We start from the raw sequence: 16,920 nt of genomic DNA on the forward strand, positions 1-16,920 counted from the left end.
TTTCCCTGTAAAACCAAGCATTATTTGTTAAACTGTGTGCTATACTGTTTACTCTACAGCATTTTCTTTCTCTGTCTAATTTCTTAGTATTTGAATCTATATTGCAGTTAAATTAAATAAAAAAGAATACATTTTATTCACCTTACTTTTAAATTTGAAGTATAATTAAAATAGAAAGTGACTGATTTAACAAAAAATATCAATAAAAAATATGATTTAGGCTTAATCCAGTCTTATGATGTGGACATTGTTTTCTGATGGTTTGAATGTACAGTTTTTGCTGTCCAGTGGAATAAAATGTAAATTTTACAGGACAGGATAAACTTGTTCAAATGAAAATAAGAGTTTATTCCAGCGTATTTTAGGGTATTTCTATTGATTTATTTGTCTAGAATTATTTACACGATATACAAAGCAGCTACAGGGTTCAAATAATGGTAAAAATAAAACAAAAATATATTTAAAAAAACAAACACCTACACCTAAAAACAAACACACCCTAAAAACCCCAAAACCTCATAATTAACATAATGAATGTGATAGTGACATTTAGAATAAAGTTTAATGAATAAAGTTCACCAATAATAAGTTAGAATAAAGTTCAGTTATAAATGTTCACCAATAATAAGTTAGAATAAAAGTTACTACTACTACTACTACTATTACTACTACTACTACTACTACTACTACTACTACTACTACTAATAATAATAATAATAACAATAATAATAATAATAATAATAATAATAATAATAATAATAATAATAATAATAATAATAATAATAATAATTTATTTTATAAAACACTTAAGTAATTTGTTTCTTATTGTTTGCTTAACTGAACCTATAAGGTTTATATTATTTTGGGATATGGTTGCTAGTCTTGTTTTTTTTTTCCATTGGCATATGCAATCCCTTATCACAGATTTGTATTACCGGAATACAGTCAGTTGCTTGCATGAAGTGCATTTACGGTCACACACGCCACTGTCCCGATGACAACAGATTTTTATCTACAGCAATATCATATGATACAACGTTACATTTTTAACACAATACAAAAATACTGCAAATTTATACAAAAAATACATTAAACTAATTACAAATTACAGATATTGTGATGTGATATTTCTGTATTATTTCACTGATTTTAAACGTGATGTGAAAGATAATCAGGTATGATTCAGAACACGTAGTGACCTTGGTCCTACAAGAATTCAAAGAGAAGCATGTTGAGTAATCAAGCTGTGAGGATAACAAAAGGAGGGATCTATTTTGACAGTCATCGACAGTAAAGTGACCTGCTGAAGAAAGATAGCAGGGTGTACCACACCCTGAACAGACTCACCCCCTGAAGAGGAAGGTGCGTAAAGTACATTTGAAGCGTGCTTTATGGAAAGGTTTATTGCATACATATTTAGAAAATGCTTAGTCACGCTTTATTAGAATTTAGAATATCAGAATGTGCTTCATCAGAATTGACTGAAGGAAAATTTAAGAAATATGTATCCAAAGGGTAATCCTAAATCACACTACTGACTGTTTTAGTTTTATTCTTTGTACATGTCTCCATATTATAAAGCCGAGTTCATTGAACCTAACTGCAAATTAACTGAAGGAAGATGGATGCAAAGAGGCCTGATTTAATGAAAGAAAAATGTAAAACAAAAATAATAATAATAAATTAAATACATGGTAAAAAAAAATGTTTGTCACAAATTAAGGACTAACCCAGCCTTATAGGATACATTTAAGGTTATATGAATTTACAAGATTTATTTATACTGAGTCCATAAGAGTTGTATCATTAAACCAGGGCTGCACAAACCTTTGCATAGGATTAAGTCAATTTTAAAACATTGAATAAACATATTTTTTTGTTTAAATTATTTTTTTTTTTACAGTTAACTATGAAAAACAACTTTTTTCAAGTCTTTTATTTATTTTTATAATATTGCCCAATCAGCTAATCAGTTAGTGTTGAAATTCTGTCACTAAATCATCGTTCATTTAAAGAGTTTGAGTGGTTGGCGCTCTAAAACTATTCCCACATTATTGCTCCCCAGAAATAATAAGGAGTGAGTCCAGAATGATTGGGGTTTAAATGTAATTAAACGGCTAGGAATTAAAAAGAACTATAAATAGAATAGAAGCCACAATAAAGGATTTTGCAAAAAAAAAAAAAAAAAAAAAAACTTACCTGTATATTTTCTACAACAAACTACTATTTGCGTTATCAATACTGCTACCCTGATTTGGTTGTTGAGCTACTGGTGTCTGCAGCCGTACAGCCAAAGCACATTTAAAAGGCTAAACTATGGTTTAAATGCTTTAATATGTATGTCTTCGGTACTAAAACATTTGATATTGTTCTGTGTTGAAGAAATGAGTAAAATTTTCAATATAAAAAGCTACAATATTTAAAAACTGGAGAAATTTTGCTAAATTTGAGCCCATTTATTTTTGGACTCACTTTGGACCGCCCTCTGGTGGTCTAGAGTTTGTTAGTCGCTGAGTTTTTTTTTTATTGAAACCATATCAAAAAGGAATATAATTTAATAATACATTATTCGAAGACAACAATAATGGAACCGAGAGTTTGAAAATATTATCAGAAAGCTTAAAAGAAAGTTTTTAAACTTTTTAAAATTAAATACATCTTTTAAAAATGCTCTGACTGCAACAACATCATCAGATCGCCAACCAGTCACCCCAGGTAGGTATTTCTATATTTAAAAAAAGTTTATTCTTTTTCTTATATTAAACACATTTGTTAGTATTTTTAATTAATGTTTCTAGCCGTTTATTCATTTTGGATTAATTTTGGTTCTGCTCAAAATTATATAGAGCAGAAACCAGCGTTGTAGATTTACTAAGCGCAAAAAAGTAGATCATTTAATATATACTGAACATAATACAGTCACCCTGTACATTAAAAAAAATAACAAATTAATAAAACATAATAATTAGAAAAGTGAGAGAGGACTTTTATCAGATAAATCCGGAACCGGAAATGGATAGTAGTCAATTTAAATACAATATAAATATATATATTTTTTATACATAAGTAGTAGCTCGATTTTTGTCACATCAAAAATCGAAGTGGAAAAACCGTGTAAATAAAAAATATCTAGAAAATAATGTTTTTATTATTTTTTCCGCGTATATAAAGGGAGCGGGCACCACGTGACTTCCTTTCCCTCGAAGCTGAAAAAATGGACGCCAGCCGCGTGCAGCCCATCAAGCTCGCTAGAGTAAGATTTCCTAAATAAAGGCGCTTAATTTCACATTTTACCCTCGCGGGTGGCGATTAAAAGGCTTAATAAGCAGTCAGTGTGCTGTGTTAGCGGCTAGGCTGGTTTTAAAGTGTGGTTTTAATCGGTATAAAGGCTGATAACCGCGGTGGCTCTGGCCTGCCCGTGGAGTTCATGCGCTGAAGCCGCGGATTCTCTCTGTTCTGTGTGAAATCTGAAATCTGCTGCTTGTTTTACCCGGATTCACATTCATTATCGGTTTAATCTTTACTTTTTTTTTGTTTTTCAGGTTACTAAAGTCCTCGGTAGGACCGGTTCTCAGGGCCAGTGTACGCAGGTAAGACTCGCCTTATATTCTATATTAAATAGATAACATTTTAAACATTACTAACTTTATTATCTACATTTAAAAGTGGAAGAGACAAATATGACCTAATCAGATTTACAGAAATTTGATGTTCTGTGTTTTTTTTGGGAGTTGTAAAAGTGAGTTTTCATTCCTGCTGATATGGTCAGTGAAGTAACCAAGCAAATAAACGTTTTAAAAATATTCTATATATATATTCTTTTTGCTATCCAAACAAAAGTGTCCACCTTTTTGAAGTTGTTTTGGGTAGACCTTGTTTTCCATGTTTTTTTTTTAATTAGGAGCAATGAAGTTTGAAGAGCTAGGGCTGCACAATATGGTTAAAATATTTTATCCCAATATTAAAGACATTTTGACACTTGGTAAACGTTAGTCTATTTTACATTAGGCAAATGAACTAACAAAAGTATATTTAGAGTTTCCCCACTTTGTTGTATTTACTTATGAAAACAGCTTTTTTTTATACTAGCTAGTTAGCCAACCACTGAGATTTGTACACAACACTGTTGTTGGACTCCACAATTTACTGAATCTTGGGTGTTTTCAATAATTACAGTATTCTGCATGGAAAAGAGAATTCTTATTAACCTTTAATCTGATACTCAGTAGAGTTAACAATTTTTGTTTTTGTGCATTGGCCAATATTTCAAACCAATACAGCAATTGGCCAATGCTTGCTCGGCACTGCTTTTAAATGTATTAATTAAGCCATAAGTTTTGCTTTAATTAAAAGTTGTACATTTATACCAGGGTGTTTAGTATCAGTTATACATTTGTATTATATTAGCAGATATGTACACATCAAATATCTGATATCTGTATCAGCCCAGAATTCCCACACAAGTTCATGTCAATTTGTTTGCATCCATGTTTACAAAAGTACATTGTGTATTTTTTTTTATGATGTGATAAAATTCTCATTGGTCATCTCTATGAAGAACCTTAAAATTCATGAACATTTGCATCAAGTAAAGACTTAAAAGTTTACACATCTAATTCAAACATGGTGTGTGTTTCTGCAAAATTATTTGGGGAAATTAGTTAACTGTCTGGAAAACTGGCTATGAGACTGCTAGTTATTTCTGCATATTTTGTATATAAATGTATTTGCCTTCTCTGAGGGGTTAAATGCATAATCCAAATCGCATTGTCACTTGACACACAGACTCAGCATTTCTTTTGTCTGAAAAGTTGACTGTGGCAGTGGCTTTGTTGTAGGAAATCTGCTTTGTGTGACTGATGTAGATGAATAATTAAAGTATAGCAGAAGGAATGATATTTTCTAATCTTGTATACAGGTTAGAATTACAGTAAAACATATTTTAACATTAGGCTTTCTGGCACAGTTCAAGCAAGCAAAGTTCAGAGGTAAGTAAATGCTCAGGTGTGAATCAGTATCTCCTCTGTCCCACAGGTGCGTGTTGAGTTCATGGATGACAGCAACAGATCCATCATCAGGAACGTGAAGGGCCCAGTGAGAGAGGGTGATGTCCTGACACTTTTGGAGTCTGAAAGAGAAGCAAGAAGGCTTCGCTAGGTGAGAAACTTTAATGTGCATCTGTTTCATTTTGTTGTAAAAGCCATTAAGCCATAAGACATTAATGAACTACTTGCATTTTAATTAATATATTGATGGCTGTTATTGTGCATAGAATACAATTCAATGTGCTGATGGATTAGCAAATGCAGCTTTACAGTTTAACTCTTAAATCCAAAACGTTTATTTTTACAATGGTCATGTTTCTTGTATATAGATTTACTTATTTCTGATGAGAAGAATTATCATATTACATCAGGTAACCGATTAAGAACACACTTTAAACTGCTGAGCTGCTTCATTATTTTTCTTATAAAAAATTAAAGCCACATTATCAGAAATTTATTTAAAAGACTGTTATTACAATTAATCTTCAGATCTTGTGTTAACCTCTCACGCAGTTAACTGTAGGTCACTGACTACATTAGGAAATGTTGCCACTTTAATGATTACTTGAGTGTTTAAACAGCAATATTTTGCTGTCTATAATGATTAGTGTGCATCACTAAAATAACCATTTCCTTTTTTTCCTCTAGTGTGCATCTGTGAAGAACTGCAGTGATGTTTTCAGTCACAGGAGCAAGTTAACACCAGCCTTGCCATCAGCTCTGATTTCAGATGTATGCAGACTGAAATAAAATGAGAGATTTGACCTGGTTTTTGATTTGTGCTTTGTTTCCTTAAAATAAAATGGTTTCACTCTGGTTTAAATTGGTCAAATTTTTAAAGATGCTGGAGAATAGTTATTTGTATGGGTTTTGTGTATGCGCTCCAAATTGGCGAGAAAAGCTCAAGTCTAAATCGATGCTTACTTAACTGGGTTCAATTTAATACATGATTAAGGACAAGGTCCACAGGAACTACCTGCTTTAATGGTTTAATATAACACTGTTTCAGTATGCAAAGCTTTAAAGCATATTTCCACGTTGCAAGCTACATGTTTCCAGTAATTAAGGTTACTTGTGTACCAATATTATAATGTGGGACTATTCCATATAGTCAATATTGATATACAAATTGATGTTTAAAATGTTTTAATTTTGGCTGATGCTCTTATGCATAGCAACTTGCTTTTGAGCTATATTTCATGGTCAGGTGTGTGTCTGTTTTGACTGGAGTCAATTATTACAGCAGGGGAATTTGGTTGTAACTGCTACAATCACCATGCTAAAATGTATTTAGTTTTGAACTTTAAATTATTTACTGATGTTTTTATTCCTTAAATTTAAACTTCATTTACTCTGACTATATGTATGCTGATTGAAAAAGCTCCTAATTTTACTAATTTGACACATTTTAAGTATTTTGAACATCTGTCAATTTTTTTGGTGTAAATACTGCCACCTGTTGTTCAAAATGATACGCGTGTGTTTAAAGATTCCTCATTCAATTTGAATAGAATATTCTATAAATGTTTTTACGTATACCTACAACCCCAAATTAGAAAAGGTTTTGCCAATGAGCAATATTACATAAATCTTTATACTATATATTTTATTTCATAGCAGACCGAAGGAACCTCATTTATTTAATGTTTTTACAGTAAACATTATTGATTATAGATCAATTGCTTCATTTAACATAAAAATAACATTACATAACAAAAATGTTGGGATGGGACAATGTAGTGCTATTAATGAGGTAAAAAAATTAATAATGACTTAGTTTTATATTCAATGCCTAATCATGACTTGTTACGAAAGTAGTATCTACAAAATGTTGAGTCTTTGAGGAGCAAAAGAAGGTAGTGTGAACACAAGAGCTTTGTGTATAGTTCTACGTTTAAGTTGGATTAGAAAGAAAACTAATTAATTAATATGAGTAAAAGTAATCGTAGTGGCTTACTTATTGTAACTTCTTTTTTTTTGTACTGTCCTGCCACCTAGTGTTTGGTGCATGTACTTTGATAAAACAAAAAATATATATTTTTTTGTTTTATTACAATATATATATATATAAACTTTTTATTAATAATAAGGCAAATATATTACACTTTATATCACAAGCAGTGTAATATATTATAAATATGTGTTATGGTGACGGTACAATAATTTTGACTGGCAAAACAATAGAACCTGTGCGGCTGCGTCTATATTTGAGACCTGCGCTGTGATTCCCTACATGACGATGACATGAAAAACTACCGGTAGTTTCCGTCTAGGCTCCTACTGTCCGTTCCTACCTTGGGGCATCTCTAACAGACAACAAATGTCTAAATGTTTTATTCCCACATTGATTTGAACGGTAGAGAAAAGTAGACAAGTGGAAAATACTGGATTGTTTCACGGTACACAGCTAACCACAGCAAAGGCAAAATAAAATTATTTCCTAAAAAAAGGTTTCTTTTTTAATATATAATTTTACAGATATTTGGTAACGTTAAAATGTTAAGCTTTAATTAGAATATTTCCGCAATTAATTTCAATTTTTGCTTTGATTCATATTCAGACTTAAGCCTTCTTTCTAACTTTTATTAAATACGAAATAAAGAAAAATAAAAAGACATGACTTTTAGATTCCGTGTGCAACAGGTCTTATCGCTCTGCTGTTTCAATTCACTTTGAATTGTGTTGAGGAGTAATGAGAAAAACGTATTTAAATCAATATATTTCATTTAGAATAAACATTTTATTGAAGATCATTTAAAAAAAGCTGAAACAAATTTTCCAGATTAAATCACGATCAGGAATATAACTTAATTTACTAAATCGGTCACATTACTCTATTTTGAAAGTTTTGAGTGACAGTCTGCTTGCCCCATGTAGAGATGACCTTGGGATAAACTCTGGGTCGCTGAGAAGATTTTTTTTTCTTCTTGAGGAAAAACTGTTTTATTAATAACTGCATTATGTGGTTATTTTAAGCTCTTGTGAGCATATCTCTTTCTTTATTTATGGGAAAATTCACATAAATAAAGTCGCATTTCTGAACTTTAGCAGCAGATCAGAATATCTCTGAACTTGAGTTCTTTTCCGTTATTCATTGTTAGTCATGTTCATTGTGCAGAGATAACAGAAAACACTGAGGACCATAAATAGCAGCTCGAGAGGAAAAATCATCAAATGAAAATCAGAAAACTCAGGCGAACTGTTTCTGTTTTCTGATTGAAAAGTTCATCCCAACAATCGCCGGATTCTTTTCCAATCAGATCTCAGAGAGTTCCTGTTTTGAGTAATGTACATTGTTGACCCCCCAACCCACACCCCCACCCAATGGGCACGTGGAGCAATCTCAAACAATAAACATCCCCAAACCTCGCGGGAATTTAAACAGATTCAGTAGTTCAGTGCAGTGAATAATGGGCATGTCTGGGTCAGACAGGAGCTAAAGACCTGTCACAAAGAGAGAGACATACAGGAACGACAAGAACTTATGCGAGGTAAATAAAAAATAAGCAATTGTAATCTGTATCAAAATTACAAACAGCTCACAAACGCAGCAAAAGGCGGTACCGAACACATGCAGTACACACATTTCATGATTGTCTGCAAAAGTAATTATACAAATAATAATAGGAGCATTTCAATGAAAAGCGGTAGTCCTAACCTCAATATCTGTGTTTGTTACATAATGTTAAACAATATGTTTTGAAGGACGTGTGTGTTAATAATTTCTTTATGCAGCTAGTTCACATTTTATTATATACAATTCTAACATTTATTTGAACTAGTGTAATAATTATCTCCCTGTCAGACTGCGGTGAACTCACTTATACCAGTTTATAGAACAATCTGAGCTTAGTAGTGCTCAAATAGAGAAAGAGCGTTTATTTAGGAAACACACATTATGCTTATGCTTTTGAACAACTTATTTATACATTTTTGATGTAAATCGTTCACATAAAAAGCTGTCTACAATTTACTAAGGCCTCACGTTTTAGGAAAAAAAATAAGCATATAAAAATCCTTTCTGTCATTTTTAGTTAAAACGTTAAAACCTTAAAAAACCTTTTGCATGGAGTGTGGACATTAATATACTAAGTAAGAATATGCATAGGACGCACACTTATCCTAAAAAAAACGAATCGAATTATTTAGTTGTTAAATGTCATTATTAAATTTGTTTTATTTTATCTAATATGAAAATAATAAAAGAAAACGTTATATTTTATATTATTCCCATATTTAAGATTTATATTATTATTATTATTATTATTATTATTATTATTATTATTATTACATTAAATTAATTTCATTAGTTTAGAAAAATACCTCAAATAAGGGAGATAAATGGAAATCCCCACCTATGAGAATTTTGACCACACCGATACGTCCAGGTACTGGTTCTGAGCTTCCCGAAACGACAAGGCATGCAGGGTTCTCCCGGTCAGCAGGGGTAAGAATGTACCGACGGTGGTCCAAAAAGGGAACAATCCACCAACAAATAAGCCACGCATTTTTAGTAATAATTTCGGGAGGAACGTGTCACACACAGCGCCTCCTAATCGATGTATGTTGGAACGATGGAATGGGATGATGATATTGGTTGGCTGCTTGTGTGTTTTTAATCCTTCTATTATTTACAATATGTGATAAAATAAGCTTCAACAGCGAATAATAGACGTAGAGTTTTTTTTAACTAAAAAAAGTTTTCCAAATTCTATATGTGCGACTAGTGCAAGGAGCTTTTGGGTGTATTTTGGGTGTAGTGGTTAACATATTAAGCAATAGTAATAAAAATTTAACTAAATAAATAAATAAATACAGAAAAAGACTCATATCAATGTATCATGTAAATGTATCACAGAGAAACATAGTTTGTTAGTAACTTACTTTGTTTCTTATGTTTTACTTTACAACTAAAACAAAAAATTAATAAACAAATCAAATATAAATATAAGAGTGTTAGTAAACACCAATATTTCCATTATTTTGCTTCAGTCTCATAAAACTTTGTTCAGGGCGGAAAAGCTCTTGTTTTTTTTCTAAATTATATTATTATAATAATTATAATTATGCACGTATTCGAAATGTTATACTTTTTCCCTTGGGAACAAAGATGAAGATAATAGAAACCGGTCTCTATATTTATTAGTTTAATTGTACTTTACCTAAATGTGACAGATGAAAAATAATTTCAGAGCTTTAATGTGTGAACTGGGTATGCAGTAACTGGGTCTAAGTGTTTGATGAACAGATATTTATATCCGCTTTATTTCAGAAACGTAAAACGTAGAACTATAAATGTGCAAATAACAAATACTTTCAATATAGAACTGGTGCGATCAACTTTTTTTTTTTTTACATTTTTTTGGTAGAATTTCAAACTTGCAATAATATTAATAAATCTTCCTCTTTACAATTTTCTTCACAAATATTCAGAAACGTTCCTGTTGTGCAGCATCACAGAATTCCAACACCACATCAAACTGTAACAAAAAAGACTTTATTTAAAAAAATAGAAAACTGAAAATGCGCTTCAAAGTGCTTAACACCCCCAAATTTGATGTAGACTTTAATATGATTCAGTAATAATAATAATAATAATAATAATAATAATAATAATAATAATAATAATAATAATAATCTCCCGAGGTCTCTAAAACAGTTAACACATTACAACCTGTCTGTATCCTTTGTGTAACTTTAACACAGCAGCCTTTCGTCGAAAAAAAAAACTGACCTCGGCACAAAACGGGATGCCTGACTCGCATCTGGCCATAATCGATTAACTGATATACACCGTTTTAGAATGCAATGCGTTTCAGGTAAGCATGGTTTAGCTTACATGTTATTCTGAAGCAATTCTGAAACAATCTATTACTCTCAAACAATTATAAATAAATATGCAACACTGAATCAAGGAGATCGGATCAACTAGATCATTCTGTTTATGATGTTGGTGAACATTAAACAACTTAAAATACACCTTCAGTTTTACTGCTTCTTCAACTTTTCTGAAAGTCGACAAGTTGAGAGAATGATCAACAAAATAATGAAAAATGGTGAATTTACCAGCATTCATAAGAATCTTTACAAATGTTGATAGTTGGTCCATATTTTAATTTTAATGTAAGACTACTCCAGTTCTTATCCTACAATCCTGGTCCTCCAGTTGTGATCCTCCCGATTCTCCAGAAGTCTCTCCTTTTTTATTTTCTTCTGAAATGTGTAAAGATCAAAGATCAGTCTGGTTCCTAACTGGAGAGATGACGAGGGACAGTTATATATCAATCCGCGTGTGTTTGCCCTCGTGCTCCCAGTAAGGGCAGTGCATCATTGATAGTTCAGCAGGCTGGCGCGAGCATGCGAACTGGATTCCGGTCCCATTGGCCGTTGAAACTGGAGGAGACGTGGCAGAGACGGGACTGAGCTGCTGCGGGTGCGGGTGGTGGGCATGCGGGTGTGGGTGATGGGGGCGGTGGGGGTGATGGCTCATGCCATTGTAGGAGTTCACGAGGCCTGGCAGAGGCATGCTTTGCACGCGAGAGTACGGGCTGTAGGAGGAATGCGTGGGCAAACCCTTGACGTTCACAGGGCTCACGGTGCCGTTCCCCATCTGGCAGGACGTGTAGGACACGGGCGCGGGGGTCTGAGCCAGAGACCAGGAGTTATTGATGAAGCTGGGCTGCAGATATTTGGGCGGGGAAAGGTACCCGTATCCGTCCCCACCGAAGAGAGACTTGCCGGGTTGGAAGTGGGACGGCGGGGGCCTGAATGGTCTCTTCATGCGCCTCCGCCGCCGGTAGTTCCCCTTTTCGAACATGTCTTCACACGTCGGGTCCAGAGTCCAATAGTTACCCTTCCTTTCTCCGCCGCCTTCGCGAGGAACCTTAATAAAGCACTCGTTAAGGCTCAGGTTGTGGCGGATGCTATTCTGCCAACCCTTCTTGTTCTTCTCGTAGAAGGGGAACTTGGTGATGATGTACTGGTAAATACCGGACAGGGTGAGGCGCTTCTCAGAGCTTTCCCGAATGGCCATGGCGATCAAAGCCACGTACGAGTACGGGGGCTTCTGTGTGGGGTCCGGCTTTTCGGCTCCTCCATCAAAAAGTATTCCCTCTTTGATCTGATCGTTGTCTGCACTGGAACTGGAGTCCAGGAGGTCCACGGCGCTCTCCTCTGAGCCCAAGAACGTGGCCATCATCAAGAGCGAACCAAAAACAACAATAAAAACTTTTTAACAAATCGATGAAGTAACTGAACACCAAACCCGAAACCTCCTCCGCTTCTGAACCGCAGCTTCCAGATTTCGCTTTCATCTACACCAGATGAGCCATGAGAAGGAGGCAAAATACTGTTTGGTTTCCCTATAAACCCGCCCTCCAAAGCACACACACGCAACACACACACCATGCTTCAGTTCTTTGCGAGGTTGTAATTATAAGCTTGTTGGTGCGAATTTCCTTCGAAACAATGCAATGGAATTAAATTCTAAATATATAATTATTAACTACGAAATTCATAAAAGATTCTTGATAAAGTATCGATAGTATAATTATTACATAATACATTTACCAGTGTTAACTCAACACCTAATTCAAGTAGTATATTTACTTAAATCCAGAGTCAAAGGCTATATTTATCTTATTATCTTTTCATTGACACCGAAGCCTCAGTCAACACTCTTAATCAAAATGATGTACAAACTTTTCGATGCACGATGCGGACAAATGTCTGGTTAGCATTTGAATATGTTTAACTGTCAAAACAGAAGATAAACAGTGATTCCACTTCCACCTGCACCATATCACTGAATAAATAAGAGTTTGTGTGATATTATCACAGGTAAATAATTACAAATGGCTATATAAGTTATACAAATAAATGTTTATTTTATAAACTTTATCTCTTTTGCAGTTTACACTAGAATCTTGGACATTTGTAAATGTTTTTTTCGGAGAGCGGCGCTGGGCGATGATTTAAACCATTTAAGGTTGGATTATGAGGAACTGCAGATGATCTGGTTGTAAAAATGCTTTTTCTTTGCCTTAATAATATCTCACTGAAAGAAACATATATTTCTTAAAATTTCTTGTTTGCACAGAGGAATGATCTTATTAGAATGTAGATAATTCTGAGTAAAATCATATGTCGAACATGGAACATAGAAATTATATACAGGTGTATATGTGCGATTCTTTAGTGGTGTGCAGTGTGGGCTGTTAGAACAGTTTCAGATGTAAAGCACAAGGCGTTTATATGGGTGAACTGTAGTGCTGATTGCGGAGCAATGTGTGTGTGATGGGCAATGGACTGATTATACGGGCTATTTAGCAACCTGATGACCTGGATGTGAGAATAGGCAGTGGCTTGGGTGGGTGGAGCCATCAATCATCAAGCATTGCCAATATTTAGTTGCGTTTTAAGAGAAGAGAATACAGCATTTAAACTTAAAATATGTCCTTAATATCTCATGACACATGCTGATCATTTCATAAGTGAGTACAGCAAATCTAATGTTTATTGGTCCTTTAACGAGATTAACGAGTAAAGATTTCTTTAAAGATTTCTGTAAAGTTCCGAACATTATCTTAACGGTTTATAAAGGCTTATAAAGGCTTTATAAGAAAATACTTTCACCAGATTCTGGAAACTAACAATAAGAAACCACCAGTGAAAATAATCACTGGTAAAAAGATATGTCATATACGTGATTTAAAACGGTTTTTTATAGTTTATTATTTTTTTTGCCAATTACTGTTTTTTTAAACATGCAAGCAGGTTGTTTAATCCTCCCAATAAAAAAACGTAGGAGTTATCTTGAAAAACATGATAACATAAAAAAAATGTTATTTGACGCATGTACAGTGCCGTAAAGAAGCAACTATCGATGGGTAGCACAACTCAACAGAACACCGGCCCCTTGCGGATAAGATAGAAGACCCCTGATCTAGGCCTTCACCTATATTTTCGTACAATTAACTTAGCCAATCACGGGCAGTAGTGCAACGTATACCTCAAAGCTGTAATCTAATAATCAGTTAGGTTTTATTAGTTTGTGAAAATGAGGTTTAAACTTACCAGTAAGTGTTCTGTGTCTTGTATTATTTTTTGTGTGCAATCTTGCAAGTTTTTAGTAATTAGATCAATATTGTGTTAGTTGGAAACTTAATTAAAAATGTCAATTGTCTTACATGATTGCACCATCCACATAAATTAATATGCAAAAAAAAACTTATTAAACAGACTTCAACATCCGTCTTAATGCTTTAAAAAACAAAACAAAACAAAAAACGGCCTCTTCTATCTACCCCTTATGCTGTTTCAAACGAACAGGTATCAACCATTTGGTGGGGGATAAATCAACCATAACAGCATATTTAATTTAAACACAGTTAATAAATAAAAGACGTCAGAAGATTTAAAGACAAAACACAAATACAAAAAACAATGAAACAACAAGAAAGAGAAAGTTTACATTAATAAATATAGCATTTATGTATTGTGTGTCCCCCTCTAACATGGGCCAATCCATATGGTATACACAGGGCATGCGCCAACTTATCCTGGGACTATAAATACCAGCGGATAAGGTATGTACTCTTTTGCTCCCTTTGAAAATGAGCAACAGGAACTACAGTAGGTTTGCAGGTATGAATGAACAACTGTGTAAATGTGCACAAATGTATCACCCTGTCTTATATACCTTGGTAAGAAGAGTAAACTTAATGTGACAAGTTATTAAGAAACTGAGATGGAGCACTCGATTTTAGCCTAGCCCAAAAGATAAAAAAATAAAAATGAACGCTGGGGTTATAAAAGCTCTGTTAGGGACTGCAGTGTAGTTTAAGTTTGTTGTTCTGTTGAACATTTAAAAATGCATGCTTCATTTGCTTTTAAAGTGGGCTTTTAAATGGAGCTTTGTTCAATGTTTCATAATCCTGCTACACAATTGTTTTATACTTATAACAGCTTGTCTTACTGACTTAAATAAGTGAATCCCTTTTCTGATGCTTAAAATTGCACTTTCAAAAGTGAGCTAATTTATGAGCTTATTTGCCCATGCTTGTTCCAACACCCTGATTTTGAGTCTTAGTCTGAATAATTCTTTTGAACGTAATTGTTAATATAATATAATAATTTTGGTCCTGTCAATTTTCTGCAAATAGTTATTTTCAGTCAGTATTGAAAGACCTGCAATGTTTTTTTTTACTAATTAAACTCCTCACTCCAATTATGAATCAAATGTTGTTGGGGGTTAATTTCATAGGGATACATCTCCGCTTATAAAGTCTTAAACCAGCCTTTAAACAGTGGTTAGAATCTTTTTAAGGGGCTTGACGCTTTTGAGTGGTTTGACCATGCTGACTTTTTTTTTTTTCCTCTTCAAGTGATTTTTTTGAATGCCAGAGTCTGAAGTTTTTAGTTCAAGTCAGACTGCTCTCCTGTAGCACCCTCTTATGAAGCACTGCCACCAAAACAGAAACTCTACTACAGTGGTGTCTGATCTTATTGGCAAAAGGCTGCAGGTTTACATTCCAGCCAAGCAGAAGCTCATGATCAGCTGTTTGAAGGCCACTAGCAGCAATGGATAAACCTGTTAATCTGTGGTCAAGTAATGTATTTATTTAGTTAGGCATGTATGTATTTATTTAATTAATTAAAGACAAGAAATAAACTGTTTTGTAAGTGTTTGTTTTGTGATGTTTTTAAATGATCAATATTGGTATCTGAGAAATCTGGTGTGAAAGTAAATTGACCCAAAAGGGCAAAAAAGGACCATTCTCTCCTAGTAAATTAGGTAGTAGTAAATAGTGTAGAACTACCTCAATTATATCCGTACTACTATACACAGTACTACAATACAGTACTGGTTATACATATTTTTTAAATGATTTGGATAATGACGTGGCATGAAACCTCTTTGTGTATAACCAAAGTTTGTGGCAAACAGTTATTTCTAAAATGATGGACATGAATGTTGGGTCTCTACACTAGAAATAAAGGTTTGGTTTCTTGATAAAATGTTAAACTTTACACATCAGTTCTGAATCAAAATACTTTGAACTTTTAATGTTTTCCTTAATGCTTTTTTTATTTGTAGTTTTAGTTTTTAAAGTTTAGAACTTGATCTTTGTTTGTCTACTTTTTTTTTTTATATATATCACAAAACCTCTGTCCTGGAATTGGCTCCATAAGTCTGAGGCCAGACAAATATTCATGGAAGCTGTAGGAGCTGTTCTTGGCTAGAAAGGTTACAATGTGAGCACAAGAGGGCACGGGCTCTCAGCTATAATGAATTTTGAAAAATGCTTGTCCTCGTGCACTTCCTGCGCTTGAATTGAGGCATGAGGATGTTTATGATTGAGTGTGAGGAAGGAATGTGAGGACTGAATCAGCCGGGTCAGCCAGGGAGCTACAGCCCACACACACATACACACATCTTACACCCAGACAAGTGTGTGATTACTGTAATTGTGGGTATGGTAAGAACTGATAAAACAATGCTTTTTACCTAAAGAGATTCTGAGTTTTTTAAATATTCTGAGTGCTTTAAATATTATGGATTGAAGTGTAGTTAGATACAGTATGTAGTATAGTGCCTTTCTAAGTAAAAAATAAAGTGAATGACCCTTATTTTTTATTATTTTTTTTCACTTAATAAATCCTTTTTTAAATGACATTTTCTAAGCCACTTGGATACTTATGTTTCAAACTAAAAATATATATTTTTTTACAGTGCAATAAAAATATCTATTTAAATAAAGTGTTATGTAACTCTCTATTATACAAAAGTATGATTTGTATTTCACCCTGCACACAGAGGTCTATTTTTAATAAAAATATTCCTTACTTGTCAATATCATTAAAACGTGCCTTT

General features: G+C 33.5%; 2 protein-coding genes across 2 annotated transcripts; one reads left to right on the forward strand and one right to left on the reverse strand.

The window, feature by feature from the left end:
• The first annotated feature begins 3,165 nt into the window (after positions 1–3,165).
• Positions 3,166–5,809, forward strand: rps28 (ribosomal protein S28). Its single transcript, XM_022679003.2, has 4 exons — positions 3,166–3,253; positions 3,543–3,590; positions 5,035–5,157; positions 5,694–5,809. Exons 1-3 carry the CDS (start codon positions 3,215–3,217, stop codon positions 5,155–5,157), a joined length of 210 nt encoding a protein of 69 aa, XP_022534724.1. The 5' UTR covers positions 3,166–3,214; the 3' UTR covers positions 5,694–5,809.
• A 4,714-nt stretch (positions 5,810–10,523) lies between these two features.
• foxl2a (forkhead box L2a) lies at positions 10,524–12,509 on the reverse strand. Its single transcript, XM_007232295.4, has one exon. The coding sequence runs from the start codon at positions 12,241–12,243 to the stop codon at positions 11,320–11,322; it is 924 nt and encodes a 307-aa protein (XP_007232357.3). The 5' UTR covers positions 12,244–12,509; the 3' UTR covers positions 10,524–11,319.
• Between the last annotated feature and the right edge of the window lie 4,411 nt (positions 12,510–16,920).

This window comes from Astyanax mexicanus, chromosome 4 (assembly GCF_023375975.1).
Source record: "Astyanax mexicanus isolate ESR-SI-001 chromosome 4, AstMex3_surface, whole genome shotgun sequence".
NCBI lineage: Eukaryota > Metazoa > Chordata > Actinopteri > Characiformes > Acestrorhamphidae > Astyanax > Astyanax mexicanus.

Excerpts from the sequence above, each read along its gene's own strand:
- rps28 (XM_022679003.2), top strand. The coding sequence starts at position 3,215 with ATGGACGCCAGCCGCGTGCAGCCCATCAAGCTCGCTAGA. Across the intron at positions 3,254-3,542 it reads AGCCCATCAAGCTCGCTAGA|GTTACTAAAGTCCTCGGTAG; the intron begins GTAAGATTTCCT and ends TTTGTTTTTCAG. Across the intron at positions 3,591-5,034 it reads CTCAGGGCCAGTGTACGCAG|GTGCGTGTTGAGTTCATGGA; the intron begins GTAAGACTCGCC and ends TCTGTCCCACAG.
- foxl2a (XM_007232295.4), bottom strand. The coding sequence starts at position 12,243 with ATGATGGCCACGTTCTTGGGCTCAGAGGAGAGCGCCGTGGACCTCCTG.